Source organism: Macaca nemestrina, chromosome 2 (genome assembly GCF_043159975.1).
Source record: "Macaca nemestrina isolate mMacNem1 chromosome 2, mMacNem.hap1, whole genome shotgun sequence".
Classification (NCBI taxonomy): domain Eukaryota; kingdom Metazoa; phylum Chordata; class Mammalia; order Primates; family Cercopithecidae; genus Macaca; species Macaca nemestrina.
Window position 1 is genome coordinate 135,199,098 of NC_092126.1, and position 19,723 is coordinate 135,218,820.

The following is a 19,723-nucleotide window of genomic DNA, read 5'->3' on the forward strand; positions in this document are numbered from 1 at the left end:
ATAAAAGGGCTTAACATTTAAGATCCATGCCATAAACAGCTGTGTGTTTGCTATATTCCAAGTGCTCAATGCATATTAACTATAATAATAGTGTTTATTATTATGTCCTCACAAGCTTAAAGCAGTCTCGCTGAATCTTTAACCAAGGCCATGGCAGTTAGCCAGGGAACTGAGAAGTGACCTTTCATCCTTTTCTTTTGTCTTTCCTAGCCAGTCCCTTCTGGTCTATGAGTCTCCCACCTAAGAATCATTGCTTCCATTTTCTCTGTCCAGCTACAGTCCTTCAAGCTGTTAGTGATGAAGTTGAGAGCTGGGAGATGCCATTAGGGGAAGGGAGACTTCACCCTTCTGCTTTGAATTCAGACAAGGTTGGCCCACAAGACTCCCACTGGCTGATGACGAAAAGTAGGCTAAACTGCCTGGGATGAAGGCATTTGCACGGATATGAAAGAGTTATTATTTGTAACCCAACGCAGCCAAGTGAGCTAACAAGGAGAGGACAAAACTGCCTTTCAGCTGCTTTTCAAGGAATGTTGACATCATGATTACTTCTACTAGAGTTCAAAGTCTAGTGCGAGTAAATAACACGGAAAGGCAAAAAGTGTTCATAATGAAATTTTAAAAACACCTTATATTCCCTCATTCTCTTATATTCTCTGCTCCCCTGATAGTTTTCATTATGTACACCAAATAACAGGAAAACGCTGGAGCTTCACATCTTGACGAATAGTTTGCACCTTTGACAAATAAATCTGGTCATATCTTTGGGTATGTGCTTATAGGAAAATGACTCCAGCTCAAGCATATGGGTCCCTGGAGACATTTCAGTTCTTTGAGCTTATCCACATGAAAGAAATCATGAAAAGGTGAAACTGGGTAGCATTTCCCCTTTTGTCCATTTTCAAAGAAGTTTTTGGTTTCCCAGGGCTTAAGATAACCGATTTTAATGTTCACGTTCATTTCCAGTCAATATGATTAATTAGAGCTCGCTCTGGGAAATCTGGGTTTCTGAGACTTGATCACTGCAAACCAGCATCCCACTAGGTCGTCACATCATCCAGGTTCTCATCAGCCCCAGAGGGGGATGGAGCATACTCTCTCACGAAACCCCAAAGGATGGTGAAATGCCAAGCCTCCCTATTCTCTGTGCCATGGACATTCTCAGAACTGCTTTTGTTCCCCCTGTAGAGGAGGGATGAGCCTTTGGAAACAAAGATCCTACTTCCGACTTTGTAAAACCATATGCCACATGTTAGTCATGGCTGTCAAAGGAATGACTACCATAAAGACATTCACCCAGCTTTTCTGTGAAGTTCACAGGCATTTACTCCTGCAGACTGCATCATACAGTCACATATTACACCATGTCTATGGAGAAGCACAATTATACACTTTCAAGGTGACAGTGTAAGGCAGAAAATCAAGGTCAGAACAGAATTTCTCACCCCTAGCCTGTTTGGGGACTGCCAGGTAAACAGGCTGTCTGCAAAGCACAACATGTTGATGACAGGCAGTCAACAACCCCAAGCCTTGTCGGTTCTAGAAGAGGATCAGAAGGAACCTACCGTGCTGTCCTTGGGGACTTTCATCTTCCATACGCCGCCCTTTGCATTACTCTCCTCTTCCCTAGGCCAAAGACCAACGTTTAAAGTTACACTCAGGACTAAGTGATTCTACATACATTTAGATTAAATATCTCTACATACATTTAGTTTAACAATAGACGACCTTAAAAACAAAATAGTTGGGCATTTTTCTTGTTTTTGTTTTTTATTTTTTATTATGGATACATAATAGTTGCACCTATTCATGGGGTATATCTGAATTTTTTTTTTTTAAAGACTAGGTCTCACTCTGTCACCCAGGCTGGAGTGCAGTGGCATGATCATAGTTCACTGTAGCCTTGAACTCCTGGGCTCAAGCAATCCTCCCCACTCAGCCTCCCAAGCAACTGGGATTACAGGCATGTGCCATCACACCTGGCTAATTTTTAAAATTTTTTTTTAGAGACAGGGTCTCCCTCACTTTGCTGCTCAGGCTCGTCTTGAACTCCTGGCCTCAAGCAATCCTCCCACCTTTGTCTCCCAAAGTGCTGGGATTACAGGCATGAGCCACCACATCTGGCCTACATGTGATATTTTGATACATGCATACAAGGTATAATGACTGAATCAGGGTATTTAGGATATCTATCCAACACCTCAAGTCTTTATCATTTCCTTGTGTTAGGAACATTCCAATTCCACTCTTAGTTATTTTGAAATACATAACAAATTATTGTTAACTATAGTTACCCTGTTGTGCTCCAAGACCTCATTTATTCTAACTGTATTTTTGTACCCATTAACGATCCTCTCTTTATCACCCCCGCAACTTCCCAGCCTCTGGTAACCATCATTCTACTCTCTTTCTCCATCAGTTCAGCTGTTTTGTTTTGTTTTGTTTTGTTCTTTTAGCTCCGACATATGAATGAGAGCATGAGATATTTGTCTTTCCATGCCTGGTTTATCTCACTTAATATAATGTTCTCCAATTCCATCCATGTTGTTGCAAATGGCGGAATTTCATTTTTTTGATGGTTGAATACTGTTCCATGGTATACATGTACCATATTTTCTTTAGTCATTCATCTGTTGATGGACACTTGGGCTGATTCCATATCTTGGCTCTTGTGAATGGCACTGCAATAAACATGGAAGTGTAGATATCTCTTCGACATACTGATTTCCTTTCTTTGGGGTATATATCTGGCAGTGGGACTGCTGGATCATGTGACAATTCTACGTTTAGTCTTTCGAGGAACCTCCATACTGTTCTCCATAGTTGACTGTGCTAATCAACAGTGTACGAGGGCTCCCCTTTCTCCACATCCTCACCAGCATTGCTGTCTTTTGGATAAAAGCCATTTTAACAGGGGTAAGATTGGGCATTTTTCAATAAACTCTTCCTCAGTCCTTTTGTTGGAAACAGAAGCAGATGAATGCAAAAGGAAGGAGCTAGGGATGGAGAGGCAAGAAAGTGGCATTCAGTGGCTCCATGGGCAGGGAAGGTGATAGGACTTGAGATCCTCATCCTCAAAGGGCTGGTGCAGACAGGCCTGCTTGACTCTGGGGATGGACAACGAATACAACCGCTTCATACAAGGGAAGGCCCTGACACTTCAAAGTCATAGTCATGACATTGTCTCATGTGATTCTCCTATCAACCATGTATCAAGGCCTCATAGGTATCCCTGTGAAGGACACCTGCTGTGTGTCACTGTTTAGTATCTGCTCCCTTTCTGGTAAGAGCATCCCAGTTTCCCCCTAAAGAGCCACCTGCCCCCTACTCTTCTGTGAGATCCACTCAGGCAGGGTTGACTCCACGTCCTAGCTTCAAAGATGGGCTTCTGACTCAGGCTAGCCTATGAGAGTACTGCCTCTTCCTAGTCTTTGTGATTGGCCAGAAATTGAAAGGGGATCCAAAGTGAGACAATGAGAGCCAGCCCTGAGATTTTATCTGGGCTGCTGAGTACTGACATTAGTAAACTTGCAGGGTGTAAGACCACAGCATACAAAGGCCACTTTGCCACCTCAGATGGGAGAAAATAAAACCGAAAATTAAACCAATGTAGAATAAAGCAGAATAATTCTGGTGGGGACCATCAGATTCCTGATAACACTGGAGCCGGATCTGCCAGAAATTACCCCTACCAGTGAACTTCCCAGTCACAGGTTAAAAACATATTCAATTTTTTTTTGCTCAAATTAGGTTTCTGGTGGCTGGGCCTGGCAGCTCATGCCTGTAATCCCAGCACTTTGGAAGGCTGAGACGCACAGATCGCTTGAGCCCAGGAGTTCAAGACCAGCCTGGGCAACAAGGTGAAACCCCATCTTGACCCAAAATAAAAAATTAGTTGGGGGTGGTGGCATGCACCTGTAGTCTTAGCTACTTGGGAGGCTGAGGCGGGAGGTTCACCTGAGCCTGGGAGGTCAAGGCTGTGGTGAGCTGTGATGGTGCCACTGTGCTCCAGCCTGGGTGATAGAGTAAAACCCGGTCTCCAAAAAAAAAAAAAAAAAAAAGAAAAGAAAAAAAAAAAAAAAGAAACCAACCGAACAACAACAGTAACAAAAAACCCACACAAAAAAATTAGGTTTCTGTCATTTGCCACTACTCAAGATGAGACACATTTACATTTTATTAATGAGTAAATAATGCAGAAAGACTGAATGACAGGACATAAGGATTTATTACTAATTGGGACTCCAGCTTGGGCAAACTAACTTACTGTCCATCTTCATCACTACATCAAGCTATTAAAGAAGGAGGACACTTAGCCCCAGACCCTGGGTCATGATTGGTATCATAGACTTTCTATGTTGTCCATGTGAGACACACATCTCAGGTGATATGATATTTTATGAGGTTCACAAACATTTCCCTCCCACCTTGACCTTAAATTACACGTTAGACACTTACCAAAGTGGTCGCCTCTCTCCTCTCATTAAATGATAACTGCATCTCAAAGGCAGGCTAGTCACAGGAGGGATATTATTGTATACACTCCAGAATATCTTTAAAAGAAAAACAAACACTTTGTTTAATATACCCAGTATAGATTTATTATGCTGCTAGATTATCAAATTAGTGCATTAAAGAAAAATTTTGATTCTCATTGTTTTATCCATTCAAAATAGGTTTTTCTCAGTATCCCTTCTAATTCTCTGCTAGAAAATGTAATATAACATTAAAGAATGCTAGGTTTGGTGGCTCACACTTGTAATCCCAGCACTTTGGGAGGCCGAGGCAGGTGGATCACTTGAGCCCAGGAATTCGAGACCAGCCTGGGCAATGTGGCGAGATCCCATCTCTACAAAAAATACAAAAAATTAGCTTGGCATGGTGGCACACGCCTGTAGTCCCAGCTACCCAGGAGGTTGAGGTGGGAGGATAGCTTGAGCCTGGGAAGTCAAGGCTGCAGGTGAGCTAAGATGGCACCACTGCATTCCAACTTGGGCAACAGGAGTGAGACTCTGCCTCAAAAAAACAAAAACACAACAAGAAGCAGAAAAGATGTTCCTTGCTGATGCTGTGCCAAGTTCTATGTTTCAAGAAGCTATGGTTATTAAGCAAACATTCCTAAGCAACATGTCTACACATAAAACTGGAAAGCACTTTGCTAATGATTTTTCTGACAGCTAGGTAGTATCTACTAAAGTCTTTAGTACTGAATATATGTACTGAACATATTTGTAACTATCTTGTTATAACAGACCCTGTCTTCAACATGGTGAAACCCCATCTCTACTAAAAATACAAAAAATTAGCCAGGCGTGGTGGCAGACGCCTGTAATCCCAGCTACTCGGGAGGCTGAGGCAGGAGAATCACTTGAACCCGGGAGGCGGAGGTTGCAGTGAGCCGAGGTCACACTATTGTACTCCAGCCTGGCCAACAGGGCAAGACTCCGTTTAAAAAAAAAAAATAGACCCTGTCTTCTCTCTAAGTCTGTGATGCTACGGCTTGGGAGTTGAGGGATAAAGGAGATGGCAAAGAGAAACCACCTTAGACACTCTGTTTGCCCCTTATCTCTCCTCTGCTAAAGGAACAGGGAACAGCTCAGATGCTGAAGCAACAAGCTGCGCAAGATACAGTGTTATGGACTGCACGTCTGTGTCTTCCCCAAATTCATATGCTGAAACTCTAACTACCAATAGGATGGTGTTAGCAGAGGGAGCCTCTGGGAGGTAATCAGGTCATGAGGGTATAGCCACCATGACAGGCTTGGGGTCCCTGTGAGAAGATGAAGAGAGCCGGCCCTCCCTCTGCCGTGTGAAGACACAAGGAAAGGATGGCCATGCACAAACCAGGAAGAGGGCCCTCACCTTGATGTGCCCATGCTCACACCCTAATTTCAGACTTCCAGACTCTAGAACTGTGAGAAAAAAGGGTTTGTTGTATAAATTTTAAAAACTGCCCAGTCTATGGTATTTGGTTATAGTAGCCTGAACTAAGACACAGGGCAACTGGTAAACAGAAATAGATTATACAAAAATAATAAAGTAATAGAAAAACAGGAAGTCTTGGCAAAGAATGGAGCTGTTCTCTGTGCCAGGCTTTGTTCTATGAACATTTACATGTTTATGCAATTTATCCTAATGACAGTCTTAGGAGGAGGTATGATTATTATCCTTTTTTTTAAAGATAAGGACATCAGGCAGAGATGAACCTGCCCAAGAGTCACTGTTTGGTATGACCATTAGGATTAGGACAAGGATTGAGGCTATGAAGAAGAAAATGCTTCCCCATTTGTTTGGAGTAGGTCATAGAATTACTATGCTATGAATGCTATGCACCGAATTACTGTGCAAATAAGAAATATTGTTCTGTGTGGTGAGGTAAGCATAGGGTGATCATCTGGGTCTCCCAGTAGGTCTGAGGAAAGCAGCACAAGTAAAAGAGCAATTAGAAAAATCAATCCTAGGGCTCATGAATTGAGTCACATGGGTGGAATGGAATTTTATCTATGTTGAATGATAATCCTGCTGGGTTGTTCAAGCCTGTTTTGCGTTAAAAAAATAATAACACTGAATTAACTGCAAAGGTGGCAATGATGAACTCTAAGATCAAACTGAAGACAAAAAACTACAGGATGATAGATGTATTAACTGAGAATCCACCTTGGCTCCCTCCTACTAAAACGGTGCTAGTGTAGGGAGGAGCTAAAAGCTACTGTAATAACAGTAGCTCCTCAAACACACATCTCTCTTTATGGAGGTACCTATCCCATAAATGCTTTGCTATTTGTACAAATAAGACTATTCCAATATTTCAGACTGTCTGCGGTATGAGGGTGGGTAGGTAGGGCTGGAATCTGAATCCAGACAATTTGATTCCCAAACCTCTGTTCCTAACTACTCAGCTATTTTCTTTTAAGATATTACTATATGTTTTTGACACATCTTTCTCCAATCTTAGCAGCCAGGAATGAGGTCATGAAGCCACAGAAAGAGGGACACATGTTGAAGATGTTTTCCCATCAGTAAGATGCCCATAATTCCCAAGAGGCTGGTGGTTGTCAACTCCAGCCTGAGAACCCAGTTATGATGTGGCAATGTCCTCTGTAGAATTTATGCACAAAATAACATTAAGATGAAAACTCCTGCCTAAGGTAAAAACCAAGAGGACTTTGGTGCTGGCAAACTTCAAGTCTCCTCAAAGGCATCACAAACCAAAGTTCCTGCCGTCATGCCCCTGTCAAAAGTTGTCAAAGCTTGACTTTTTAACCTAGTACTTGAAGCGCATTGAAAAAATACAACAAAACACCTCTTCCATTTCAAAGATCAGAAAAACACTAAAGATCGTGCTAAGGATTGGAGCTTTAGAAGCTTCTCTTGAAAACAAAAACAGACAACTGATTCTGCTCGGCTTGGCAAATTTGACAGGAAGAGATTACAGCCCAAGAAGATCAGCGATAGACTTAACATATTCATTAAAGCACGTATTTGTACATTTGTGCTGAGCGTAAAATAGGAGCAAAATATCCGGTCACACCATTAAAAAAAAAAAAAAAAAAAAAAAGCCCTTTTTAAAAAACATGTGTCATTGAACTGGTCTGTTTCCCTGTTGCAAACCTCATCCAATGTGTAGAATATTTGTGAAGTATGTCTGCTGGTGAAATACCTACAGGAAGGAATCTACCATTATTCAGCTGCTGAAAATCTCTTCCACCCTTGCAGAAGTGAAAGGTCTGCTACAGTGGAAGCCTGGTAATTCGAGATTATACTCTCTGTAACACATCTTGAAAATGGAAACACTTAAATTTGACTATACATAAAATCTTGCAAATAGATTTCAAAAGCCATTAGGCTTATAATTAATTTTGTTGGACTTCCAAATCGAAGATTGCAGTAAAAGTAAAACTAAGCACAATGTTTATTAATGATGGTTAAATGCTTTTTTTCCCCAAAAGCCTTGAGAATCACCCTAGGACTAGGAGAGGTATAAAAGTTGAACATCTTTCATTCAGTCAACATCTGTGACCATCAGTTGTGAACAGGGCACAGTGAAGAGTCCTTGGGGAACTGAGCTGAATGCAGGAGGGTCAGCTTTTGACCACAGCAATCCACTCCTTGGGAGGTATGTTCTAGAACACCAATCTGGCACCTCTCCTTGAGAAACTGAGGCAAGGAAGACACCTGTCCAATGGAGTCTAATACCTGGATTTAAGACCTAGGTTCTCAGGATAACCTTCACAGGTCATGTAGCCCTTGAAACCCAAGTTGCCTCCTCTGTATAAGGATACAGCTACTTCATTGGAAAATGTAATGACGAAATACAAAGTGAAAGCACTTGCAAGGCCTAAGGAAGGAAGCAAAGTATGGTTAGACCCATTAATATGCTGACCACTTGATAAATCCCCAATCTATTAGTACTGGATTGGAGCAACTATGTCCCACCTGACAGTCTTCTGCCAAATAGATAATCATTCATTACCAAGAAAACTGGCAAATTTCCTCCTCAAATTCCTACTGGAATGTTCTGAAGAAAAATAATGCACTTGGAAATTCTTCAGAAGAAAAAATGTCATGTGTTGACAGACAACAAAGTGATATGTCTGTTTTGTAAAACAAACCAGAAACAGGCCGGGCGCGGTGGCTCAAGCCTGTAATCCCAGCACTTTGGGAGGCCGAGACGGGCGGATCACGAGGTCAGGAGATCGAGACCATCCTGGCTAACCCGGTGAAACCCCGTCTCTACTAAAAAATACAAAAAACTAGCCGGGCGAGGTGGCGGGCGCCTGTAGTCCCAGCTACTGGGAAGGCTGAGGCAGGAGAATGGCGTAAACCCGGGAGGCGGAGCTTGCAGTGAGCTGAGATCCGGCCACTGCACTCCAGCCTGGGCGACAGAGCGAGACTCCGTCTCAAAAAAAAAAAAAAAAAAAAAAAAACCAGAAAAAAACCACCCAGCCAACACACCTCAAAAAAAAAAAAAAAAAAAAAAAAATACAGGATTTATTCCAGGTTGTGGCATGTGTAGCAGGAGAGTATTTTCAAAAAAATAAAACAAATATTTTTGCTCATTAGGTATTACTAGTTGCCTGGGGCTTCCCACCAACTGAATCAGTGGTATTTATGGGCAGGGCCAATAGGCATCTGAACCAAATAGGCAACTGAAGAGTTTAATGAATATTTTTAACTCACAGCAGACACAAAGGCTCAAAGCAGAGTGCTTCTGATTTACAAGAGCTAGGTACCTGAGAGAGAAATGGGTTTTCCTTTGAATTCCAAAAAGGACTTGATTTAAAGAGATAGGCCAAGTGTGGAGTTGTGATCATAGAGTAAACGAGATGTGATAGGATGTGAGGGTAATTTCCCACCACATAGAAAGTCAGTTAGTAAAAAACCAACTCTGAGTTGGGGAGTTAAAAGCTTGGAGTGAGAGGAGAGTGAGGTTAAAACCCTGAAAGGATGGGAGAGAGCCCCACGCAAAGTTTGGGGATGCCTAGAGCAGAGCAGTGTGGAACCCGCTTTCTGGTACAGCCCAAGAGGCTCCAAGACTCCCAGAAAAGGCCCTCATTTCTACAGTGCTGAGCAACATGGCGGTCAGGTCTGAGAACAGCTGTGAAGGCAGGAGGGGTTATTTTTGCCGGGAGGGCCTGCCACAACCTTATAGGTTCCCCTCATTCTGGTGGGGTAGGGGGAAGGCAGACAACATTTCCTAAATCTCCAATCTGGAGCTTGAAATTGCTAGAAAGCCTACAGACAGCAGGGCCTGGGGTCTGGACGTGCGTGTACATAGCAGGGGTCTTCATGACATGAGGTTACAGCAGGGCCAGAGGCGGTGGGCATGGCCCAAGGTCAGGAGGGGTCAGGGATATTTCTGCCTATGCCTGTTCATTTGGAGGAGGAGAAGAGGGTGGTCATTTTCCCCAAAAGAGATTTAAATTGGAAGAGACCCAGTTTCACAGTTGAAGTGACTAAATTACTTTTAAATAACAAGGTCAAATCTCGCCCCACCCCAATACACAGACACAATGGCCTCCACTGAGAATGTGGAGGAACACGAGCAATTTAACTTCAGTTATATTTCTTCATAACTGGATTGTAGCTATAGATGTTGATCCTATTATGCATATAATGAATAAACTAAATGATGGATAAAGAATCTTGTTATACTTGATTCGAAGTCTGCGCTAGACAGAACTATGAAGTGGACCTGGCTGCAGGTCCTTCTCTTTCTCTCTTTTCAGTGTTGGCTTTCTTCCTCTCTCCCCTCAGGCTCCTCCCTTCTCCCAAGGGGTTCACTCCAGGTCATTCTATTGCAAGACACCACCCACCATGGGCTGTCCTGCTGTGTCCAGGGCAGTAAGTACTGGGAATCAATCTTTCCATCATCCTCCATGATCAATACTGACCTAGAAAACCTCTTCTTCTGAACGAAGAGCCCTCATTTCCCAAGGGTTTGGAAAGCAAGCTGCAGCCCTAACTTAATGATCCATCACTGCACAACTCCACAGTCAGGAGGCTTGAAATGAAATGAAGTCTTGATATTATCGACAGTACACAGGATAAGTTTGGCATATGCAGGGGAAACATTTTCTTAATTTCAATAGGTTATATATACCCTTTATGAAGACTTTGTTTATGATAAACGATGCTGAATTTCCACTTATAGAGGAAATATGGTTTCTGTTTTATGCAAATTTAAATGAGAAGTCAATTTATAAGAAATACCGGGTAGAATATACAAGTGAGATTAAGTGTGGCAAAATCTTGAAGGTGATAACTTCAAATAACTGAGGTTCGAGACAGAGTGCTGTACAGGAATGAGTTTTCAGGGGTGGGATTTTTAGTCTTATAGCAGGTAAGGCCGAAATAAACTGGACAAGGGAGACTTCTCTTGCAAATCACATCTGGCAGGTAGCTCTTCATTCTCCAACAGGTAAAATAAGGCTTGTTCAAAAGCTGTGTTCTATTATTTTTTCCCTCTAGAGATGTGGGTCTTGTCATGTTGCCCAGGCTGAACTCGAACTCCTAGGCTCACGCAATCCTCCCACCTCAGCTTCCTGAGTAGCTGGGATCACAGGCATGAGCCAATGCACCTGGCTAAAAGCCATTTTCTATTCTGCACTGCAACCCCTGAGGATGCAAAACCACATGAGAACTGTGGAAAATTTGGACAGGTTCACAAAAGAGTAAGAGAATCAATAAGCATCTGGAAAACATGCCTAGATGTAAAATGGAATTTTCCAAGAAAGGCAGGAAAGTAGAAATGAATTTAACTCCAGGCAGAGAGAATTATTTTTGGGTATGATCAAAGTGTCCTCAGCAGGGGTTCCCAGGTCCTTTGGAGGCTGAGCCTCCCCGACTCCTCAATCAGGGGGAGTAAAAGAAAGAGAACTGAACTGGAAGTGGAGGGAGTTCCAGTCCTAGAGACATGGCATGATTGGCTCTTTCCACTGAATATTTGGGCCACTTATCTCCAGCCTCAGGCTCCTCAGCTAATAGATGGGGTGACAATTCCTCTCCCAAACCCATCTACTTTGATTTGCTAAAGGGCCTCAAAGTGTAAAAAGACACATATGTCTTTAATAAGGCAATCATTAATATCACATGATTTTTACCTTTCATCTAAACACATGTGGGAGGAAAATATAGACATAATTGGAGAAGCGGTTTTTTTAGTGCTAATGGAGTGAGAATAATCTCAGCACTTTGAGAGGTCAAGGAAGGAACACAGCTTGAGGTCAGAAATTCGAGACTAGACTGAGCAACATAGCAAGACCCCATCTCTACAAAAAAATAACATAATTTAGCTGGGTGTGGTAGCACATGGCTGTAGTCCTAGATACTTGGGAGGAAGATGGGGTGGGAGGATCTCTTGAGAGCAGGAGTTTGAGGCTGCAGTGAGCTATGATTGCACCACTGCATTCCTGCCTGGGTGACAGAGTGAGACCCTGCTTCTGAAGAAAAAATAATTAATATACAATCCTAGAATAAATTAAAAAAACAGTGGGACAAAAGCATATCCTCAAATGACTTGCAAGATAATATCCTGGCCAGCTCTTAAATACTAAGGACAATTGATTAGATGTTAAGGACACTCGCAGGCTGAAATCTCAAAAGTTATTGATAAGTTAAGTATCTTCACATACACCTGTTAGTGGTGGTGCAATCCAGAGTATAATCACTTGAAATAAATAATCTAGAAGCAGTGGTGTATAGTTTTCTGATATAAAATATGACTGAAGAAAGCATAAAAAGATATCTCAGTAGAAGTAGACAAATTATGGCAGATGATTGGGTACTTAACTATGGCTTTTTACGTCATTGTGTCATTTAAGTCTCATGACAGCATGATAAAATTACCATCACAATTATTCCCATCTTACAGATGAGTAAAATGAGATTCAGACAGGTTATATAACTTGTCCAAGCTAGAAAGTGTCACATATGAGATATCAACCAAGGCACTGTGACTACCCTAACCAGATAACTGATAGAGCTGAGGGACAGAATCCAGTAACACTTAAGTAAAAGCCGGCCACATCTGAGGGCTAAGTGCCAAGCATTACTAAGAACTATATACCTATCTTATCTAACTTTCACTCAACCTTAGGGAGTAGGCACTAATACTACCTCAGTTTTACAGATGAGAAACCGAGGGAGCACAGACAGCTGAGAGAGAAAGGACTTTCCTGATCCCTAAGGCAGTGTTTATCAGCCATTTTTTCACTGTTGCTCCCTTAGGCCCTAAAAGAGCCCTTTATCCTAATCACCTATGACAAAATTTTAATATCACAGAGATACCATATATGTTTATGGACTGCACGGACATCTATGCTTTGCACATAAAAAGAGCGAGATTTGTTCACTGATGTACTTCCTCTGCAAGAATCAACTTTGGCCCCCGCTGAGAATGTGCAGCCTACAGAATCCTTACAGGAAAGTGGTTCATTTATTAACTTCTAATTCATTCTTTTTTTTTTTTTGAGAGTGTGTACATGTAAGAGACAGAGTCTCACTCTGTCACCCAGGCTGGAGGGCAGCACAATCTCAGCTCACTGCAACCTCCACCTCCCGGGTTAAAGCGATTCTCCTGTCTCGGCCTCCCCAGTAGCTGGGACTACGGGCGTGTGTCACCACTCCAGGCTAATTTTTGTATTTTTAGTAGAGACAGGGTTTCACCATGTTGCTCAGGCTGGTCTTGAACTCCTGAACTCAAGTGATCCGCCCGCCTCGGCCTCCCAAAGTGTGGGGATTACAGGCGTAAGCCACCATGCTCAGCCTCATTCATTCATTCAATTCTTCAATATTCATTGAGTGCAAAGGACCAGACACAATAATATGGTACTGCATGATTCCATTCACATAAAGTTCAATAACAGAATGAATGTAATGTGGTAGAAATGAGAACAGTGGTTGCTTTGGGGGATGGAGGCTGGAAAGGGCACAAAGAGACCTTCTGGTGTATGGGAAAGATTTTTTTTTGTCTTGATCTGCATGATGGTTGTACATACGTACCCTTGTCAAAAGTTATACTTAAGAAATCTACATTTACTATATACAAATTATATCCCAATAAAGTAGTTTTAAAGAAAGTATTTCCTAGTATGTGCCTGCCCGGGTGCTTTAAATTGCTCCCTGAAGACCCTAAAATGCTGTGGATTCAAGGGCTCTACCAAATACTCTGGGTTATCTCGCAGGGTCAGGAAAACCAAGCCAATCCCCTCATCTGACTAGTGTCAGCCCTGGAATCTCTTACATAGCCCTGATGATCTAATGTCATGTGGATTGGGAAAAGTCTAATGAGACTCTGAGAGCCTTTACATGAGGACAGGCCTTCAAATCAAGCGCTCTGAGGATTATAAAATAGCTGCTGGGAAAAGGTCACAGAAGTCCCTAAATCCACAGAAGAGGAGACGTGCAGGGAGGCCTCCCAGATTCTGAACACGTTGATGTCTCTGGACAGTGGTCCTCGCGCTGCCTTGCGGTGCCGTCTGTACTTGGCACTGCACAGCAGCACTGCTGCTCTGCTTCCCACACGTTTATGTCACTTCCCCAACTACACCAGAAATGGCCCACAGTCAGGACAGTGTCTTCACACCCGGCACACTGCCCTTGGTAGCCACACACAGCACCTTACAATCAGATTTCTGGGACTTCGTAATTATGCATGCCAACTTTTTTGAACCAGTTTGAACCAGATACTGGGACCACAGCCTGAAAAAAAATGGATCTCTGTGCTACTTCTGCATGTAAGAGGCTGCCTAAGAGACACAATTTAGATGCTGATCTATTGGAATTTCTAAGACATTAAAAGATTTAGGGATACAACAGGAAAGCTATTTAAAATCTGTCCCTTCTAGAAAATTCATGGACATACGGTCAATGCAACTCTGAAGCAGCCTCAAAAGCCTTATTCTACCTGCACCAACCCATTAAACTAGAAGATAGGAGAAACTGGATAGAATCTGCTATTGAAGAAAATAGAAATGGGATCAATTAAATCAATCAGGTTTTGTCTTTTTTGAGACAAGGTCTTGCTCTGTTGCCCAGGCTGGAGTGCAGTGGTGTGAATATAGCTCACTGCAGTGTTGAAATCCTGGGCTCAAGTGATCACTGTGCCTCAGCCTCCCAAGCAGCTGGGACCACAGGTGTGTGCCACCATGCCCAGTTAATTCTGAAGGAAATTATTTGTAGAGATGGGGGTCTATGTTGCCCAGGCTGCTCTGGAACTCCTAGGCTCAAGCAATCCTCCCACCTCAGCCTCCCAAACTCCTGGGATTTCAGGCGTGAGCCACTGTGCCTGGCCAGTTGTGTTTTTTCAGTTGTGTTTTTCCAACTCCACCATCAGAGTTAGATAGAGAAAGAACTAATAGAACTAAGAGCTTGCATTCATTGAGAATCTGCTATGTATTAGGTATTCCACTAAGCATGGCATAAACATAATCTTATTCAATCTTCACAGTAACCCATGGAGGTAGGTGCTACCATTAGACCAATTTTACAGAGATGAAAGGGGTTGATCCATGCCTAATTTAGGATGATGGAACTGTGAAGTGAAGTAGGAAACCAAGCAGAGACTCTCCATCTTCATGCTCCACACTATCCTGCTCTCCCTATGTGACCTCTAAACCTTTAATAGCCCTGCAGGGAAGGCGCCACTGCCTCTCACTGATGGGGAACAGAGGCACAGCAAGGCAGTGGCAGAACTGGAGTTTGAACAGGAACACAGATAAAGATCTTAAAAACCTTTCCTCTTAACCACACTGCAGTCTGCCTTTTGTGTGGGTCTATGAAAGGTTTAGGTAGTAAAGGTTCAGCAGGTGGCCAAGAGAAGAGCAGGCCACCTGACTGTGTGCTCAGCTGGCCCTGGGGTGGACTTGGTCAAGGGCAGTTGTGCCAACCTGGACCCGAGAGTCAACTCCAGAGCAGAACCCTGGACAGGGGCTGCCAGCACAGCAACAGATTTCAAGGTGGGTGATTAGGTGTCCGATGTGTGCCGTGTTAATCCAGTTAGTCCCTCTCTTGCTCTTACCTGTACTGTCTGTACTGTGTAGATTTTCTTCAGATTTGATGCGCACTCAGCTGCTGTGGCACCAGGGAGGGATCTAGGCAAGCAGGAGCAGGACAAAGACAAAACAAGCAGTCAGTGCTCACAAAACAGCCCACAGTAGAATCTTTCAGGTCTTCCTAAAAATCAGGTCTCAAACCACAGGACTGGACATTTTGGGGATGCTAGTTAGAATTTAAAATGTGAAATCCCTACTTTGTGAAGTCATGTGTTTGCTTCTCCTAAAAATCAGCAGATTTATTCTTGGAAATTTAATAGAAAAAAAGGATAAGTATGTATTAATAAGAAAGGGAATGGACATCTTAAAATCACATTTTAAAACATACCAAAATAACCTACTGATAACCAAGCATTTTCTCCAGGACTTTAGAAGAGAAACTGTATATTGTACAGATGACAATGAAAATGCAGTGTCCTGGCCTGGTGATATGTTTGAAAACTTGTTAGTAACTGGGTGGTATGCAAGCACTCTTGAGAAACAGAGTGACCATTTGCCTACTTTAAGAAAAGTCAACTCTGGTTTCATATGAATTTGCATGTTACCACAACACTTGCCTTTAGAAAATACTTTCAGTTCTTTTCTCTGGCTGATTTAATTAGCTCAGGGGAACTTTATGGTCAGACTGCATTAATCTTTAGTTTGCTGTATGTTCCACTAGATGGCAACATACTACAGGTTTAGTCACCAGAAACACTGCAATTTAACTGGTTTTATCAAGCACCGTTGCCTGGGATGGTAAAATGACCGGTCCCATCAAACCTTAGGAGTTCAAGACTCTCAATTCTTGCCACCTTTTCTTTCTCTCTACATTGAATTAGCAGTTCAGGCTAAAAAATGTTGGGGTACAATTATATCAGCCTAAGATTATGTTTCATCACACAAATAATGCATGAAAGCCCACATCTGGTTGTTGGTGAGAAGTAAGAAGCTTGCTGAGAGGATAAAGTACCTCAAAATCACAGCTGACCCACTGGGATCTGGAATCTATAAAAGCAATGCTCTTTACCAGACATTGACCCCAGAGACACTGTCCCCAAGGACCCTCAGTATGTTGTACTTCCTGGACAGTTGCTAAACCGCTGCACACTAGAGACAAAACTCACATGTGCTCAGAGGTGGAGGCAAAGCCAAAGGCCCATGCCTGGGTTGGGATAAGCACAGCAAGGACTACAGTCCTTGAACTATGAACCAGTGAATGCTCCCTAAGAGTCGAACCTCAATACCAAAAATGCATTTATGGCCAGCCGCAGTGGCTCATGACTATAATCCAAGTACTTTCGGAGGCTGAGGCAGGTAAATCACTTGAGGACAGGAGTTGAGACCAGCAAGGCCAACATGGTAAAAGTCCACCTCTACTAACAATATTAATACAAAAATTAGCCGGGAGTGGTGATGCTCACCTGCAGTCCCAGCTACTTGGGAGGCTGAGACACGAGAATCGCTTGAACCCAGGAGGTGGAGGTCGCAGTGCACCGAGGTTGGGCCACTGCACTCCAGCCTGGGTGACAGAGTGAGGCTCTGTCTGAAAAAAACAAAAAATGCAATTCTGAATACCGCTTCCTTATCAGAAGGTCACTAAGGACGCACAATCACGGACTAGTTTGGGGGAAAACAAGGGACTTCCACTGGGCAGGTGTGGTCCCATAAAGAAATCTACCGTAAAGCACTGAATTTACAACTCAATTTGTTGGACATTGTTTTAGAAAAGCAAATCCACATTAAACACCATGACTGCATTTTGTTGTTGTCAGACTTTAAGCCTAAAATAACTATGTCTAAGAGTGTGGCAAAGAATGAAGTACTCAATCAATACCTTGCTAATGACAGTTCATGCCTGGGACCCTGATGAAATACATCAGTCCACATGGATTGACTGGGCTGTAGTTACTGAAGTATCAACTTGGATAGATATTAAGTTGGCTATTTAACATAGATTTTATGTCTTTTTCAGCTTTATTTTTTAAATGAGGGGAAAAAATTTTTAAACTCTTAACTTTTTCTGAATAGACTGTTAGCATGAAAAATCTATCATTTTAACATTAAAATACAACTTTTCTTCCTTTAACTGACTGCTCTGCTACATATGCTCAGTAAACACATTCCTGGATCCCCCAAAGCACACAGGAGAGTATACACAAGGCTTCTTCCCTCTGTGTGTGTTGGGGGGTGGGATTCTAGCGCCCAAAGGGAGGAAATATACTTTGTATTTTTTTTTTCATTCAAAAAACTGTATATTCAAAAAAAAATTTTTTTAACTAATTTTTAAAGTTCACTTCAATTTGAAACGGTTTAGAATGAGTATAATTTGAACGTTGCTTCATATAGTATGATGTCAATTTTAACCAAATAAAATGTGAGGATAATACCATTTAACCTAGACAAAAAAATAAAAATCACTGATGAAAATTTACTATATATGGTTCTTTTTAAATGCCTCTGTCTCCACAGTCTGGTCTTTTACTCGTATTCCAGTGCAGGAGATAATTGTAGCAAGTTACATAGGTCCCCTCAGTTTCATTATCCAGGTTTTTTGAAGAAATCATGTTTCCAGAGGCCCTAAAAGGACTCTAGAATAAAATAACAACTAGGAAGTGCTTATTAGTGTAACACAACAGTGTCAATGACTAACATGTAAGTGCCGAATTTTTGCTAGTGTGCTGAGCCTCTGACCTCCGTTGAAGCACTGAATCCCTGCAATCCTATTTATGAAGCTGTCGATATTATTCATCACCATTACAGGTGAGCAGGCTGGTGCTTAGAGAGGTTTGGGAACTTGTCCGTGGCCACTAACATGTGATTTGAAGACAGGTGCCCCATCTGTGATTTCCTGCTCTTCACCCATCACTGCTGAGCTGCCCATTCAAGCCATATATACACTTGCCTTTTTAAATGGAGTTTTACAGTTGACTCTTTTGGTATGTTTTCATCAAGGCCATCATTTTTGCTGAATCCCCCTTTTTTTTTTTTTTTTTTTTTTGTTTATGGGACAAGGTCTCACTCTGTTGCCCAAGCTGGAGTGCAGTGGCACAATCATAGTTCACTGCATTCTTGACCTCCTGGGCTCAAGCGATCCTTCTGCCTCAGCCTCTCAAGTAGCTGGGACTACAGGTGCATGTCACCTGTGGTCAGCTAATTTTTGTATTTTTTTTGTAGAGGGAGGGTCTCACTATGTTGCCCAGGCTGGTCTCAAACTCTTGGCCTTAAGTGATCCCACTGCTTTAGCCTCCCAAAGTACTGGGATTACAGGAGTGACCCATCACCTCTAGGCCTGAACACCATTTTTAATACAAGATTGTATCCAGGTAATATTCTGAGAAGAAACAATATTAAAATAGTCTTTCAAATGGAGCAGGGTAGGGAAGATCTTCACAAAAACCAAAAGGATTATACTCAACAAAAGCTCTATTTTAACAGACTAACACCTGATGATACTGATGTACTGGGATTTGAAAGGAGATATGGGCTGGGCGCAGTGGTTCATGCCTGTAATCCCCGCACTTTGGGAGGTTGAGGCAGTTGGATCACTTGAGGTCAGGAATTTGAGATCAGCTTGGCCAACACGATGAAACGCCATCTCTACCAAAAATACAAAAAATAGCTGGACGTGGTGGTGCACGCCTGTAATCCCAGCTACTCAGGAGTCTGAGGCAGGAGAATCATTTGAACCTGGGAGGTGGAGGTTGCAGTGAGCCAAGATTGTGCCACTGAACTCCAGCCTTGGCAACAAGAGCAAAACTCCATCTCAAAAAAAAAAAAAAAGAAAGGAGATATATTAGGCTCCAAAGAAACTCAGTTTCCTAATTTCTTCATGGGGGAGGGTGATTCTGTGATCTTAAAGATTCTTTCCAGCTGCTGGGCACCTTTCTGAATATTCAGGCTTCAAAGTAATAAAACAGTATTGTCGAAAGTACTAATGGGAGTAAGTACTTGGCTGGCCAGCAGAAGGCAAGGCGTCCTTTTGTGAGTCAAATGTGATTCCAACAGTCACCGAAAAACACCAATGTGCCTAAACCTCATGCCTGAACTTCATACTTGTTTAACAAGCAAAATTGGGCCATATCCACAGAATCAATTTCAGAAGAGCAAATAACCCGAGATTTTTAAACGATCTGCCCTGTAAACAGGTCAGTCTGTATTGGACTTGCTGATTCAAAATTGAACTGCAG

At 42.4% G+C, this 19,723-nt stretch overlaps 2 protein-coding genes across 2 annotated transcripts in view; both read right to left on the reverse strand.

Moving 5' to 3' along the window:
• Positions 1–19,723, reverse strand: part of LOC105479579 (eukaryotic translation initiation factor 4E family member 3) — a 43,462-nt gene that overhangs the window by 13,003 nt on the left and 10,736 nt on the right. The window contains exons 2-4 of the mRNA XM_011737595.2: positions 15,521–15,593; positions 4,459–4,553; positions 1,566–1,626 (exon numbers count right to left, since the gene is read on the reverse strand). Coding sequence (XP_011735897.1) covers positions 1,566–1,626; positions 4,459–4,553; positions 15,521–15,593 — 229 coding nt within the window. The remainder of the gene's footprint in view (positions 1–1,565; positions 1,627–4,458; positions 4,554–15,520; positions 15,594–19,723) is intronic.
• Positions 16,958–19,723, reverse strand: part of LOC139360855 (sterile alpha motif domain-containing protein 1-like) — a 42,315-nt gene continuing 39,549 nt past the window's right edge. Inside the window, exon 3 of the mRNA XM_071089120.1 lies at positions 16,958–17,079. The gene's annotated coding sequence lies outside the window, so the exon portion shown is untranslated. The remainder of the gene's footprint in view (positions 17,080–19,723) is intronic.